Source organism: Bos grunniens, chromosome 16, assembly GCF_055505025.1.
Source record: "Bos grunniens cultivar Pamir isolate PY7600 chromosome 16, Bosgru_T2T1.0, whole genome shotgun sequence".
Lineage (NCBI taxonomy): Eukaryota > Metazoa > Chordata > Mammalia > Artiodactyla > Bovidae > Bos > Bos grunniens.
The window spans coordinates 48,384,835-48,401,599 of NC_141180.1; the positions used below are offsets into that span (position 1 = coordinate 48,384,835).

At 37.4% G+C, this 16,765-nt stretch overlaps 1 protein-coding gene across 1 annotated transcript in view; it reads left to right on the forward strand.

Annotated features, from left to right (window-relative positions):
- CATSPERE (catsper channel auxiliary subunit epsilon) overlaps window positions 1–16,765 on the forward strand; it is a 160,021-nt gene that overhangs the window by 4,916 nt on the left and 138,340 nt on the right. The window contains exon 2 of the mRNA XM_086344924.1: window positions 3,160–3,208. Coding sequence (XP_086201050.1) covers window positions 3,160–3,208 — 49 coding nt within the window. The remainder of the gene's footprint in view (window positions 1–3,159; window positions 3,209–16,765) is intronic.

The following is a 16,765-nucleotide window of genomic DNA, read 5'->3' on the forward strand; positions in this document are numbered from 1 at the left end:
TTGTAGTTTCTGTTGAGAAATCAGCTGATAGCCTGATTCGAGTTCCCTTGTATGTTATTTGTTAGTTTTTCCTTGTTGCTTTTAATGTTTTATCTCTGTCTTTAATCTTTGTCAGTTTGATTACAGTATTACTCTCTGTGCTTCCTGGATTTGGTTGATTATTTCATTTCCTGTGTTAGGGAAGTTTTTAACTATTAACCTCTTCAAATATTTTCTCAGGTCCTTTCTCTCTCTTCTCCTTCTGGGACCCCTATAAAGTGAATGCTCCTGCGTTTAATGTTGTTTCAGAGGTCTCTCAGGCTGTCTTCATTTCTTTTTATTCTTTTTTCTATATTCTGTTCTGTAGCAGTGATTTCCACCATTCTGTCCTCCAGGTCATTTATCCGTGCTTCTGCCTCAGTTATTCTGCTATGGATTCCTTCTAGAGTATTATTCATCTCTCTTTGTTTGTTCTTTAGTTCTTGTAGGTCTTTGGTAACATTTCTTGCATCTTCTCAATCTTTGCCTCCATTCTTCTTCCGAGATCCTGAATCATATTCACTATCATTATTCTGAACTCTTTTTCTAGAAGGTTACCTATCTCCATCTTAGTTATTTTTTCTGAGGTTTTATCTTGTCCCTTCATCTGGGATATAACTTTCTGGTGTTTCATGCTAATTAACTTTCTGTAATGTGGTTTTGTTTTAGTTCCTGTGGGATTGTGGTTCTTCTTGCCTCTTCTGTCTGCCCTCTGATGGATGAGGCTAAGAGACTTGTGTAAGCTTCCTGATGGGAAGGATTGATGGTGGGAAAAACTGAGCCTTGCTCTGTTGGGCAGGGCCTTGCTCAGTAAAGCTTTAATCCAGTTATCTGCCGATGGGTAGGGTTACACTCCCTCCCTGGTAGTTTTTTGGCCTGAGATGACCCAGGTCTGGGGTCTAGGGCCTCTATGGTTGGGTTAATGTCAACGTCCAAGAGAGTTTACATCAAAGGGGACCTTCCCAGACAACTGCTGCCAGTCCCATCCCTGTGGTGAGTCTTTGCCGACCCATGACTCCACAGGAGACCCTTCAACAGTAGCAGGTAGTTTTGGATTAGTTTCCTGTGGGGTCAACTGCTCCTTTCCTTTGAATCTTGGTGCACGCAAGGTTTTTTTTAATGCCCTCCAAGCCTGGAGACTCTTGTTTCCCCCAGTCCTGTGGAAGTCTTGTAATCAAATCCTGCTGGCCTTCAAGGTCAGATTTCCTGCAGATTCCCAGTCCCTCTGTCAGGTTCCCAGGCTGGGAAGCCTAACTTGGGGTTCTAAACCTTCATAGCAATGGGAGAACTTCTTTGGTATTATTGTTCTCTAGTTTGTGGGTCACCACCCAGCGGGTATGAGATTTGATTTTATCGTGATTGTGGCCCTCCTACCATCTTGCTGTGACTTCTTTGTCTTTGGACATGGGATATCTTTTTTTGGTAGGTTCCAGCATCCTCCTGTTGATGGTTGTTCAACAACTAGTTGTGATTTTGGTTCTCTCGCAGAAGGAAATGAGCGCATGTCCTTCTACTCCACCATCTTGAACTAGAAGTTCTCTTTCATTAATTCTTAAGCCAGCCTTTTGAGACAGAGGGGAGACATGGGAGACTAAACCTTTTCAATAAATGAGGCAAAGCAGAGGACATAGGGGACAGAGATCTGTTCCAGGAGGGCCCTGCTTTGTTGTTGTTTAGTTGCTCAGTCATGTCCAACTCTTTGTGACCCCATGGACTGCAGCATGCCAGGCTTCCCTGTCCTTCATAGTCTCCCAGTGTTTGCTCAAACTCATTCAATACCTAGTGATGCCATCCAGCAGTCCATCCTCTCTGTCATCCCCTTCTTCTCTTACCTTCAATCTTTTCCAGCCTCGGGGTCTTTTCCAGTGAGTTGGCTCTGTAAAAATGAGGTTACTTTTGAATAAAATATATGATTAGAAGCAATTTTACTTGTTTTTTCTTGCTTTTTTAGTGTGGCCAATAGAAAAATTTCAATTATATAGGTGACTCGTATTGTATTTTTATTGTCTATATTTCATATAGACAGAAATTAAAGTACCCTGAGTAATAGAAATGATGATCACTAGAACTCACAAAAATTTGCTTTTTACTTCAGTGTTTCAAATAAGAAATACTGGGTTTTGTTTTGTTTTTTTTTTTCAATCTGTATTCATTTTATTTGAACTCAGTTTATAGGTGAAGGAGTTAGAGCCAATATTCTTCAACAGTTTTTATTCTAAAACAAAAACAAGATGCAAAAGTATTTGCTCCTCCCTATTGTGCCTTCTTTTCTATGGGAATGGTCTTGATCCCTGTCTCCTGTACAATGTCACGAACCTCATTCCATAGTTCATCAGGCACTCTATCTATCAGATTTAGGCCCTTAAATCTATTTCTCACTTCCACTGTATAATCATAAGGGATTTGATTTAGGTTACACCTGAATGGTCTAGTGGTTTTCCCTACTTTCTTCAATTTAAGTCTGAATTTGGCAATAAGGAGTTCATGGTCTGAGCCACAGTCAGCTCCTGGTCTAGGGATTGGGGGCAGGAGGAGAAGGGGATGACAGAGGATGAGATGGCTAGATGGCATCACTGACTCAATGGACGTGAGTCTGATTGAACTCCTGGAGTTGGTGATGGACAGGGAGGCCTGGCGTGCTGCGATTCATGGGGTCGCAAAGAGTCGGACACGACTGAGCAACTGATTTGATCTGATTGTGTCTTCAGATATTAAGTAACCCTGAACACACCTAGAGTTGGGGGTTGATGTCACTGATGTCCCCAGTTTTAGCTCTGACTACACTTTCTAAGAAGGAACATGAGCAGAAATGTAAAGCTCATGGCAGCCCACAAGTGTTAGGCTTGCTCTGACCATATATTGTTTAGTCATTCGATTGTGTCTGACTCTTTACAACCCCATGGATTGTAGCCCACCAGGCTGTTCTGTCCATGGGATTTCCTAGGCAAGAATAATGGAGTGGGTTGCCATTTCCTTCTCCAGGGAATCTTCCCGGTCCAGGGATCAAATGCTTGTCTCCTGCATTGGCAGACAAATTCTTTACTGATGAGCCACCAGGGGAGCTCTTGACCATGTATTAAAATCCCTTTTATTTGGAGGAGATGTAGTTTTAATATTCACATTTGACATTTTCCTCTGCAGGTATTACAGTAACAGCCCAAACTACGACATTTTTAGTACCAGAAGTATTGTAAGTGTTTAATTTTTTTAAACTATAGTTAAGTATTAATATTTTTGACTTCACAGCAGAGAGCAAAGTTAATCATACTCAGGTGCACAGTGCAGTGTCATTCTTTTATTTCTTCATCCTGTTTATCTTCCTAATATATTTCCCTCCTCCAATAAATATCTTGAAATATGTATGTAGCAAAAAATAGGTAGTGTTGTTTCAAGTGTTTTTGTAATTTAACATTCCCAAAATGGTGTTATGATACAGATAGAATGACCATATAATATATTGTCTCAACTACTGAGAATGAAAGATAGTGCTATTAATAGTTATGCTGGGACAACAGGTATAAATTGGGAGTGTCTAGACAAACCAGGATGCATGATCATCCAGCTATAGATTTCATTCTCTACATTACTTTTTAAATTCAATACTATGTCTAGTTCATTTCTTAAGGTTGCCTGATTACTAGTGTGTATATATTATTTACCTATCCCCCCAACCAATGATGGATGAATGGCTTCTTACTACCACAAACAGCATTGTGATGAATGCCCTTCTACATGTCATTTTATGAATCTGTGCAATACTTTTTAAGCTATGATTTCTAGAACATAGGGAAACAGACACCCAATTTAACTAAATTCTGTAAGATTTTCCCCAAACTGGAAATCACAATTTATATTCTTACCCAGTGAACATCTCCACCAATATTTGGTACTATAGATTTTCCCTTTTTTCACCAATTTTGTTACCACATACTAGTAGTTTATGCTGTCATTATTTTCAATTCTCTGATGAGTAGTGATTTTTGAACCTTTTTTCCCATATTAATGCAGGGCTCTCCTTCTCTGAACAGACTGCTCACTTTGCTCATTTTCCATTTAATTTTCTGCTCCTTTTTTGTTGATATACAGAGTGTTATCTACATTCTACTCTATATATTAGTCAAATGTTGATTTTAAATGTTTTGGTTATCATTTCATAGCCTCTTATCTACTCATCTAACCATTGACTTTGTCCATGGATACATAATTTTGTTTAAAAAGGATGACTTTTGTCAAGTCATCTGCTCCTTTGTTTAACCTTAAAATTTATACTTTTGGGGGGACTTCCCTTTCAGTCCAGTGATTGGGATTTTGCCTTCTAATGCAGAGGGGGTGAGGACGGGGCTGTGGTTTCATTCCCTGGTTGGGGAGCTGCGATCCCACATGCCTTGTGATCAAAACACCAGAACAGAAACAGTACTGTAACAAGTTCAATGAAGACTTTAAAGATAATCCACAGCAAAGAAAAAATCTTAAAAAAAAAAATTTATACTTTTTTAGAATATTAAGAAAAAATTTTGTCTACCTAGAGTTGCAAAGATTTTTATCCTACATTTTCTATTATATGCTTTATATTATTACCTTTCAAATAAAGATCATAAATAATATCTGGAGTTCAACTTGTGTATAATATAAGATAGGTCTTTACATTACTTTCTGCATAGAATGAACCAACATGTATTAAAACAATTTATTGTTTTTGTATTATTTTTTGGTATCATCTTTGCTCTATATAGTTTGTTGTTGTTAGGTTGCTCAGTCATGTCCAATTCTTTGCAACCCCATGGACTGCAGCATACTAAGCTTCCCTGCCCTTCACTATCTCTCCCAGAGCTTGCTCAAACTCATGTCCATCAAGTCAGTGATGCCATCCAACCATCTTGTCCTCTGTCATCCCCTTTCCCTCTTACTCTCAATCTTCCCTGCATCAAGGTCTTTTCTAATGAGTTAGTTCTTTGCATCAGGTGGCTGAAGTATTGGAGCTTCAGCTTCAGCGTCAGTCTTTCCAATGAACATTCAGGGTTGATTTCCTTAAGGATTGACTGGTTTGATCTCCTTGCAGTCCAATGGACTCTCAAGAATCTTCTCTAGCACCGCAGTTTGAAAGCATCAATTTTTCGGCGCTCAGCCTTCTTTAGAGTCCAGCTCTCATGTCCCTACGTGACTACTGGAAAAACCATAGCTTGGACTATATGGACCTAGCTTGGACTATATGGACCTTTGTTGGCAAAGTGATGTCTCCACTTTTTAATACACTGTCTAGTTTTGTCACAGCTTTTCTTCCAAGGAGCAGGTGTCTTTTAATTTCATGGCTGCAGTCACTGTCCACAGTGATTTTGGCACCCAAGAAAATAAAGTCTGTCACTGTTTCCAATTTTCCCCCACCTATTTGGCGTGAAGTGATGGGACTGGATGCCATGGTCTTTGTTTTTTTGAATGTTGAGTTTCAAGCCAGCTTTTCACTCTCTTCTTTCACTTTCATCAAGAGGCTCTTTAGTTCCTTTTTGCTTTCTGCCATAAGAGTGGTGTCATTTGCATATCTGAGGTTATTGATATTTCTCCCTGCAATTTTGTTTCCAGCTTGTGCTTCATCCAACCTGGCATTTCTCATGATGTACTCTGCATATAAATTAAATAAGCAGGGTGACAATATACAGCCTTGATGTACTCCATTCCCAATTTTGAACCAGTCTGTTGTTCCATGTCTGGTTCTAACTGTTGCTTCTTGACCTGCATACAGGTTTCTCAGGAGGTAGATAAGGTGGTCTGGTATTCCTCTCTCTCTTTAAGAATATTCCACAGTTTATTGTGATCCACGCAAAGGCTTTAGCCTAGTCAGTGAAGCAGAAATAGATGTGTTTTTTTTTTTTTCAATTCCCTTGCTTTTTCTATGATCCAGCAGATATTGGCAATTTGATCTCTGGTTCTTCTCCCTTTTCTAAATCCAACTTCTACATCTGAAAGTTCTCAGTTCACGTACTGTTGAAACCTAGCTTGAAGGATTTTGAGCATTACTTTGCTAGCATGTGAAATTGTGTCATAGTTTGAACATTCTTTGGCATTGCCCTTCTTTGGAATTGGAATGAAAACTGACCTTTTCCAGTCCTGTGGCCACTGCTGACTTTTCCAAATTTGCTGGCATATTGAGTGCAACACTTTCACAGCATCATTTTTTAAGATTTGAACTCACTCAGCTTGAATTCCATCACCTCCATTAGCTTTGTTCCTAGTAGTACTTCCTAAGGCCCATTTGACTTCACACTTCAGGATCTCTGGCTCTAGGTGAGTGATCATACCATCATGGTTATCCAGGTCATTAAGACCTTTTTGGTGCAGTTCTTCTGTGTATTCTTGCCACCTCTTCTTAATCCCTTATGCTTCTGTTAGGTCCATACTGTTTCTGTCCTTTATTGTGCCCGTCTTTTCATGAAATGTTCCTTGGTATCTATCATTTTCTTGAAGCAATCTCTAGTCTTTGCCATTCTATTGTTTTCCTCAATTTCTTTGCATTGTTCACGTAAGAAGGCTTTCTTATCTCTCCTTGCTGTTCTTTGGAACACTGCATTCAGATGGTTATGTCTTTCCTTTCCTCCTTTGCCTTTCGTTTCTCTTCTTTTCTCAGCTATTTGTTCTATATATGGATACATTAATTTCTAAACTTTCTAATTTCCTATTGATATATTTGATGTATCCTGTCTGCCACATATTTCATGTAGTTGGAGTTTCAATTCTCTATAGTCTTCCCTTGAATTAACACAAGACAGTCTGTGTATCATTCTACTCTAGATAAACAATTCAGTAGTGTCCATTTTTAGTCTGCTGTGATTAGGGCTGCTATGAACATTCTTACACCAATCTTCTGGTTAACATATGCATGTATTTCTGCTGGGTATATACCTAAGAGTGGAATAAATGATAGGGCAAATGCATATGTTCAGCTTTAGTAGATGGTGCCAAAAGATTTTACAAAGTAATTTCTCAGTTTACATTTATATTCTATTTACATATATTGTTGTATTTACATTATTCAAAATCAGGGGAAAGGAATCTATGAAAACTATATCTTCTTTTCTAAAAATATTTATTTTATATTGAAGTAGAATTGATTAACACTGTTGCATTAATTTCAGGTGTACAGCAAAGTGATTCAGTCACACATATACATGTATCTATTCTTTTTCAAATTCTTTTCCCATTTAAATTATTAAAACTTTATTTCCTTATAAAACATGCAGTTATCCTCAAATTTATCTATTTCTTTATATCTTTAAATACCATTTGAATTTCTATTTGTAATTATTTTATTTCTCTAATATTAGTTGTTTACTTTATCTTTTTTTCTTGAACAGCTTTGTTATATGATTGACCATTTTCTTAGTCTTTTTAAAAAAATTATCCCTTTTCCCCTCTACTGTTCCTTTATCACTTTTATGTAGGTGACAGAAATGTTTTGTTTTTAATTGATGACTGGTCACCAAAACAATGCAGTTATGTCATTTCATAAATGCAGATTAGGAGCCAGAGTTTGATTATCAGAGAAGAAGGCTGATAAAAGTCAAGATAGTAAATGATAAAACCAGTAGTATTATGCTTGCTTAAAAGCCATATTTACAGAAAGAAAATAAAGCGTATATAAAATACTTTGGGGATTAAATATTCCATGAATCTTCTTGATCGAAAACATTTTGAAAAGTCCATTTCCATCTATTTGCTCTTCCTGGAGGTTCAACTTGTAGCACTCCCTCAAGACGATATATATTTGCACACTTTAAAATCTACTGCCTGAGGATCTGGATGCTAATCAACATGAATCTAAGTGCTGATAGATTCTCCCCCTTGGGGTCACTGATAAATCTTGGCACATCCTTAACTACTAGGAACTGTTAAAATAGGTTGCTTCGACATTCACAAAGAGAGATGACCAAGGGTTTAGAGGACAGACCCAGGCAGAGGACTGGTGTTGGCTTCATGGAGACAGCCTGAAGGGGCTGGAGTGTGGTATAGCTGCAACTCGGCTGTTTACAGAAGAATCCAGGGCCGCCATAGAAGCAAAACTCCATTGTTAGATCGTGCATGAAGGGCGGAGCAGATCGCCATAGCAGTCTCTTTCTCTGAGCACCCAGCCTTCACCTCCACGCAACAGCCCCTCCTCACCCCCTCCCCCCACCTCCATGGGTTCCAGAAGTGGAGTGCATGCTCCATCCACCACCCTAAAAGCTCCTGCCTTGCAGAATCCCACTCCTTGGCCTCTGCCAGGGTGGGCTTGCAAGCGCCAGCCACCCATCTATTTGCCACGAAGTAATGGGACCAGATGCCATGATCTTAGTTTTCTGAATGTTGAGTTTTAACTTTTTCACTCTCCTAATTCCTGGAGAATTAATATTATTAATTCCTAGAATATATATTATTAATTTCTGAAATATATTAATTCCTGGAATATAATTAATTCCTGGGAGAATTAATGTTATTCAAATGTCTGAACTGCCCAAAACAATCTACATTTAAATGATATTCCTATCAAAATTCCACTGGTATTTTTCACATAAACAAACAATTGTAAAATTTGTATGAAACCACAAAAGATTCCAAACAGCCAAAGAAACCTTAAGAAAGAATAAAGCTAGAGGGCATCACATTTCCTGATTAATATCACAAGGCCATAGTAATAATAACTGTGTGGTATTGGCGTAAAAACAGATATAGATCAATTGAACAGAAAAGACTCCAGAAATAAACCCATGAATGTATAGCCAAATAATTTACAACAAAATATCCAAGATTATAAAAAAGGGAAAGAACAATATCTTTTAAAAATGGTGCTGGGAAAACTGGACAGCCACATGCAAAGAATGAAACTAGACTTATTATGTTATAGCATACACAAAAGTTAGCTTAAAATGGATTAAAGACTTGAAGGCAAGACCTGAAATAATAAAACTTCCATAGGAAAAAATAGACAAGTAAACTCCTTGATATCTGTCTTGGTGATGATTTTTTTGATTTGACACCAAAAGTAAAGGCAACAAAAATAAACAAATGAGACAACATCAAACCAAAAAGCTTCTACACAAAAAGGAAACCATCAACAAAACGAGAAGGCAGCCTACTGAATGGCAAATCATATATATAATAAGGGGTTAATATAGAAAATAAGCTCATACAACTCAATAGCAAAAAACAAACAATTTCATTTAAAAATGGGCAGAGTATCTGAATTAACAGTTTTCCAAAGACATACAGATGACCAATAGATACATGAAAAGGTGCTCAACATCTCTAATACTCAGGGAAATGCAAGTCAAAACCACAATGAGATATCATCTTGCACCTGTTAGAATGGCTATTATCAGAAAGCCAAGAAATAGCAAGTGTTGCAAGGATGTGGAGAAAAGGAAAATCGTGTGCACTGTTACTGGAAATGAAAATTAGTGCAGCTACTATGAAAAAGCATTACAGAGGTTTCTCAAAAAATTAAAATTGAACTACTGTATGATCCAGTGATTTTATTCCTAGGTATTTATCCAAATAAATGAAAACACTGACTTGGAAGAGATATGTCCCCATGTCCATTGTAGTATTATTTACAATAACCAAGATATGGAAACAACCTAAGTCCCCCATCACTGGATGAACTGATAAAGGAAATGTGGTGTCTATACACAGTGGAATACTATTAAGTCATAATATAGTGAAATGTTGAAATTTATGACCTTGAGGGAATTATGGTAAGTGAAATAAGTCAAAGACAAATATTATATGATTTCACTTATATGTGGAATCAATGTTTGAAACAGCTCATATACACAGAGAACAAAGTGGTGGTCGCCAGAGGTGGGGCTTGGGGGAGTGTGAAATTGGTGAAGCGGGGGTCAGATGGTACAAACTTCCAGTTATAAAATAGGTCACGGGAATGCAGTGTACAGCATAGTGATTATAGTTAGTGATGCTGTATTGCATATTTTAAGTAAAATTTGATGCTGTAAAGAGCAGTATTGCATAGGAACCTGGAAGATTAGGTCCATGAGTCAAGGCAAATTGGAAGTGGTCAAACAGGAGATGCCAAGAGTGAACATCAACATTTTAGGAATAAGTGAACTAAAATGGGCTGGAATAGGTGAATTTAACCCAGATGGCCATTGTATCTACTACTGTGGGCAAGCATCTCTAAGAAGAAATGGAGTAGCCATCATAGTCAACAAAAGAGTCTGAAATGCAGTACTCGGATGCAATCTCAAAAATGACAGAATGATCTCTGTTCATTTCCAAGGCAAACCATTCAATAACACAGTAATCCAAGTCTATGCCCCTACCAGTAATGCTGAAGAAGCTGAAGTTGAACAGTTGCATGAAGACCTACAAGACCTTCTAGAACTAACACCCCCAAACGATGTTCTTTTCATTATAGGGAACTGGAATGCGAAAGTAGGAAGTCAAGAGATACCTGGAATAACAGGGAAATTTGGCCTTGGAGTACAAAACGAAGCAGGTCACAGGCTAACAGAATTTTGCCAAGAGAACGCAATGGTCATAGAAAACACCCTCTTCCAACAGCACAAAAGAAGACTGTACACATGGACATCACCATATGGTCAGTACCGAAATCAGATTGATTATATTCTTTGCAGCAAAGATGTAGAAGCTCTATACAGTCAGCAAAACAAGACCGGGAGCTGACTGTGGCTCAGATCGTGAAACAATGGAAACAGTAAGAGACTTTACTTTGGGGGGCTCCAAAATCACTGCAGATGGTGACTGCAGCCATGAAATTAAAAGATGCTTGCTACTTGGAAGAGAAGCTATGACCAATATAGACAGCATATTAATAAGCAGAGACATTACTTTGCCAACAAAGGTCCATTTAGTGAAATCTATGGTTTTTCCAGCAGTCATGTATGAATGTAAGAGGTTGCTATAAAGAAAGCTGAGGGCTGAAGAATTGATGCTGTTGAACTATGGTGTTGGAGAAGACTCCTGAGAGTCTCTTGGACTGCAAGGAGATGCAACCAGTCCATCCTAAAGGAAATCAGTCCTGAATATTCATTGGAAGGACTGATGCTGAAGCTGAAACTCCAATACTTTGGCTAACCGATGCGAAGAACTGACCTATTGGAAAAGACCCTGATGCTGATAAGGATTGAAGGCAGGGGAAGACATGACAGGATGAGATGGTTGGATGGTATCACTGACTCTATGGACATGAGTTTGAGCAAGCTCCGGGAGTTGGTGATGGATAGGGAAGCCTAGAGAGCTGCAGTCCTTGGGGTCACAAAGAGTTGGCCACAACTGAGTGACTGAACTGACTGACCTCTATTTGTATATGACATGACCTTCTACATAGAAAGCTCTAAGAAATCCATTTAAAAAACTATTAAAACTACCAACTGAGTGTTATTTTGTGTGAAATATCACAGGGAAATTCAAGAGAACCAGCATAGGCAAAACAATCTTGAAAAAGAACAAGTCTTATTGGAAGACTCACAGTTCATGACTTCAAAGATTACTACAAAACTTCTGCAATTGAGACCGTTGGATAGATTTGTGGGATAGAAGAGTCCAAAAATTAAAACCTCATTGACTTTTTTACAACTACTTCAAGAAAATTCCATGGAAAAATAATGGAAAATTCCATTTATTTTCAACAAATAATTCTGGGACAGTGAGGTATCTACATGAAAAGAATGAAGATGGCCTCCTACCTCAGACTATATCCAAAAATTAACCTAAAGTGGAGATAAGACCTCAGTATAAGAGTTAAAACTATAAAAATCATTGAAAAAATCATATGGAGAAATCCTCATGATCTTGGATTAGAAAATAGTTTAGATATGACACCAAAAGCACAAGGAACAAAAGGAAAAACTTAAATTGGACATCACCAAAATTAAAACCTGTAGTGCTGCTAAAGACACCAGGAAGAAAGTGAAGACAGTCCACAGAATGGGAGAAAATTTTGCAAATTAAATATCTGATAAGGGACCTGTACCAAGAATATATGAAGAACTATTATAATTCAGGAATAAAAAGACAAACCAAATATAAATATTACTTCTTTTCCCGTTGTTTTGCTTTTCAACTTCACAGACTCCAATTATACAAGTGTGTTGGATTTGTATTTTTTTGTTTGCCTTCCATGTCAATTTCCGTATCAATCATTTTCTCTCTGGTTCTTTACTTCTTTCATTTATATTCTCTGGTTGCTTTTCTGTCTTTCTTCAATGCCTTTTATTCAGTTTTTGTTCAAACATAATCTCCCACTATTTTAATCCTCATTTCCTTTATAGTTACCTGTTTCATTTCCTAGTTCAGTCAACTCATTTCTATTTGTGGTTCATTTCTGTCCCTAGTTTGTGAATTTATAATTCATAATTTTTCATTCTCACCATTAAATACTTGTTTGAGAATATTTAGTTTAGAATGTTAGTTTGCAGTTTTCTTCTGCTTTGTGTGTGTTTTTTTTTTTAAGGAAGTTTTATTAACCGAAATGTTTTTATTTTCATTTTCTGTCCTCATATAAACAGCTTATATCCACGAATTACATGGACAGGTTAGCAGCTTGGTTTGTTTTAAGAGACTTCTAATTAGTTTGCTTTCTTAGCTCATTGTAGCAAAGTACAGTTTCTTTAATTGATGGCTTCTTATTGAGGGTGCTGTGGTTACTTTGAGGTTTGTTTGTTTGTTTGTTTTAGCTTTAATATCCTACATTTCTCTTTCTTGCTTCTCTTTCCCCTCACCACTCACTTTCCACGGAGTGTCTCTCCTTTATCTTCTCTCCAAAAGGGATGCCTTTCTGAGGCTCCTACCTCAACTCTCACACACTTTTAATTCTTTTCTTCATAATCAGTACTCTGATCTTCCAGGAGTCTTTTTACAGTGTTTTTCTTCTTCTTCTTTTTTTTTTTTTTTTTACAGTGTACTTTCTTTGGTTGATTTCAATTCAGTCTTAAACTTTTGTTCCTCTTTTCTGCAGTTTTTCAGAAGCTCTTTTACACAAAAGATTATGACAGGGACTTGAGTGAGAGCTCTGCTAAAAGTTTTTGTTTATTTTTTTACCTAGAGGCTTCTTGTTGGCTGCAGTCCATGGGGTTGCTAAGAGTCGGACACGACTGAGCGACTTCGCTTTCACTTTTCACTTTCATGCATTGGAGGAGGAAATGGCAACCCACTCCTGTGTTCTTGCCTGGAGAATCCCAGGGATGGGGAGCCTGGTGGGCTGCCGTCTATGGGGTCGCACAGAGTCGGACACGACTGAAGCGACTTAGCAGCAGCAGCAGAGGTTTCTTGAAGTGTGTATTGTACTTTGTCTTCTAGTTATACTGTAATATAGAATTTTCTTGGTTTTATTTTTTGATCTGTGTATTTTCTCTCTCTCTCTTTTTTTTTTTTAATTTCTGTTTTGATCTGTGTACTTTGAGGGGAAATGTGTGGAGAGAATTGAACTATTGGACCACTATTACCTGGGCTAACCATAATTCAACTACCACTCATATGCTGATACATTGTCAGAGTATTGTCATTAGCTGTTATATTCCTTTTTTAATAGCCACCATGTAGACATATTTCTGCAGAATAATTCCTATTTAATACCTAACACCAGTCCTTATGTTGATGTCTCTGCACTCATTTTGGGGATCTGAATCTCTTTTTCAGGTAGTTTCAGGAAGGGCTCATAAGAGCAATATTTCTTGAGTTGTTTTATGGTCATAAGACCTTATCTGTGAACTTTTATCTAAAAGTTTGTGTATCCGGATACAAAAATTATGGCTAATATTTTTATGTCCTTTTGTATATCTTACTTTGTTGTTTTTGACATAAAGTGTTGCTTCTGAAAAGTCTACTGGAAATCTAATTTTCTTTCCCTTGTGAATAAATTGTTCTTTTTGTCAGGATCCCCAGAAGGGTTCTTATCAACTTCAATGCTTTTATTAATATAGATCCTAGGTTGGTCTTTAAAAAAAAATCATTCTTAATTGTTTTTCCTATGTATGAGTTTTGCCCTTTCAGTACATTGTTTCAAGTAATTTTTCTTCACATATTATTCTTGAATTATTGTTAATGTTAATGCTATTTTTCTGTCTCAATCGCTTAGGTTTTCTTCTTCCCAAGTATGTATATATTGGATTTTCTTTGCCTGTCTTTAATATTTGTCACTTATTCTTGAGTCACTTTTTATCTCTTTATTTTTAAAAGCCTTCTATTTTTCTCAAAACCTTATTTATTAGGTTTATTCACAATTGTGCTAATTTAGGTTTTTTCTAAATTGACTTTTTATTTGTACTTTTTCCTGAGTTTAGCTTATGAGTTTTAAATTCTTATTTATATTTTTCTTTCATAATTTCTATCATCTTTTATTTATTTTGCCTCGTTTTGAAATAGGCATATCAGTCATAACTCTCCATAGGAACAGAACCAATAGAATGTATTCATATTTATATTAGATTTATGTTAAGAAATTGGCTCATGTGATTGTGGGAACTGACAAATCTGAATGAAATCTTTAGGCCAGGCCAGAGAGTGGAAATTCAGGCAAGAGATTGATGTTGTAGTCTTGTAGCAGAATTTCTTCTCTAGGAAACCTTCGTTTTTGCTCTGAAGGCTTCCAGCTGGTCAAAAGGGGCCTCACCTACATCATCAAAGTATTCTCTTTTATTTGAAGTCAACTGATTGTAGATGTAAACCACATCTATAAAATAACTTCACGCTGCTGCTGCTGCTAAGTCGCTTCAGTCGTGTCCGACTCTGTGCGACCCCATAGACGGCAGCCCACCAGGCTCCCCCGTCCCTGGGATTCTCCAGGCAAGAACACTGGAGTGGGTTGCCATTTCCTTCTCCAATGCATGAAAGTGAAAAGTCAAAGTAAAGTTGCTCAGTCGTGTCCGACTCTAGCAACCCCATGGACTGTAACCTACTAGGCTCCTCCGTCCATGGGATTTTCTAGGCAAAAGTACTGGAGTGGGGTGCCATTTCCTTCTCCGGAAATAACTTCATATAGAAACCTATATTAGCATTTGATTAAATAACTAATTACTACAATCTAGCCAAATTGACACATAAAACTAACCCTTATACTAAGTTATGAAAGTGAAAATGAAGTTGCTCACTCATGTCCGACTCTTTGTGATCCCATGGACTGTAGCCTACCAGGCTCCTCTGTCCATGGGATTTTCCAGGCAAGAGTACTGGAGTGGGTTGCCATTTCCTTCTCCAGAGCATCTTCCTGATCAGGGGTCGAACCCAGATCTCCCGCATTGTAGGCAGATGATTTACCATCTGAGCCACCAGGACCCATGGTAGTTTCAATTTATTTATTGAGGGGAATTCCCTGGAGATCCCAGTGGTTAGGACTTCACACTTCCACTACAGGGGGTACAAGTTTGATCCTTGGTTGGGGAACTAAGATCCTGCAAGCCACATGGTGTGACCAAACCAAAAAAAGAGTGTTTACTGAGTGTGGTCTTAGGGAGGTGTTTTTCTGCTTTTTACTCTCCTTTTTCTTATTATAATTGTGTGTGATTTAAGCATGATCCTCTTTCTGTTGCACAGTTTTCTAAAGCATGAAATTAGTTTTCCTGCTCTTTAAGGAAGAAGTGGTGCGTCAAAATAACTTTTCTAACCTCATGGCTTTAGAGTTACCTCTTATGTTGTTCCATAGAGTGTCCAGGAATAAGGCTGATACTTTCTGAGCTTCCCAGATTGTTTTCCCCCCTCATTTATCTGTTGTTTTCCTTTCCTTTGTTCTTATTGTCCCTTTCCAGCTCAGTTGGTATTTTTTTCCTTGTATTTTGATTATGGATCGTTATTCTAGAAGAGGTCTTTGGCTCATTGATTTTGGAGTTCATGGGTCCCACCTCCTCCTGCCCTTTCAGACATTATCAGAGACTGAAGAAGAAACTGAAAAATATAAAAATCCCTCTGGTTATATCCTCAAATTGTTCTCCTACGGTGTCTACTGAATACCTATAATGATTTAGGTGTTTCCTTCTAAGGTCTACTGTAGTTGCTTTCTTATGCTGATATCACACAAATCTGCTAGTTTTAGCTGGTTTATTCCATCTCAATTTTTATTTTGGGGTTTTGAGGGATACCTTGTTACTGAATTCTATTGTTGATGCTGTCCAGTTTTTTTTTTCTGCTATACTAATTGTTCTATCTGTGTTTATAATAAATTTGAGTAGATTAAAACATTACATCACCACTAACCCATCCCAATTTATTTTCTTTTGTAAATTCCCATTTTTCTTCTCTCTTACATCTTTTTTTTTACTTTTGGGGGTCTCTCATAGGTTATTGTATTAGCATCTTATACTGAAAACTGATTTTATTCACTTTCAAACTACCTTATTTCTTTTAAGGGTATTCATTTTCATTAGGACCTGTTTACATGCTTCAAGTTTTGATAACATCAGTGCTTTTATTTTTTCATAAACATTATGTAATTTTCATTGTGATTTCTACTTTATTCCATGGATAATTCAGAAGTATAGTTTTTTTTTTTTAAAGATTACGAATATCCTAAGATATTTTTCTGATTCACTTTATAAGAAATTACAATTTTATTTCACTGGTCCAAAGGTATAGTATGTATGATAATAATACTTTGAGACTGGCTAGCACTTCCCTTGGAGAAGGCAACGGCACCCCACTCCAGTACTCTTGCCTGGAAAATCCCATGGACGGAAGAGCCTGGTGGGCTGCAGTCCATGGGGTTGTGAAGAGTCGGACATGACTAGGCGACTTCCCTTTCACTTTTCAC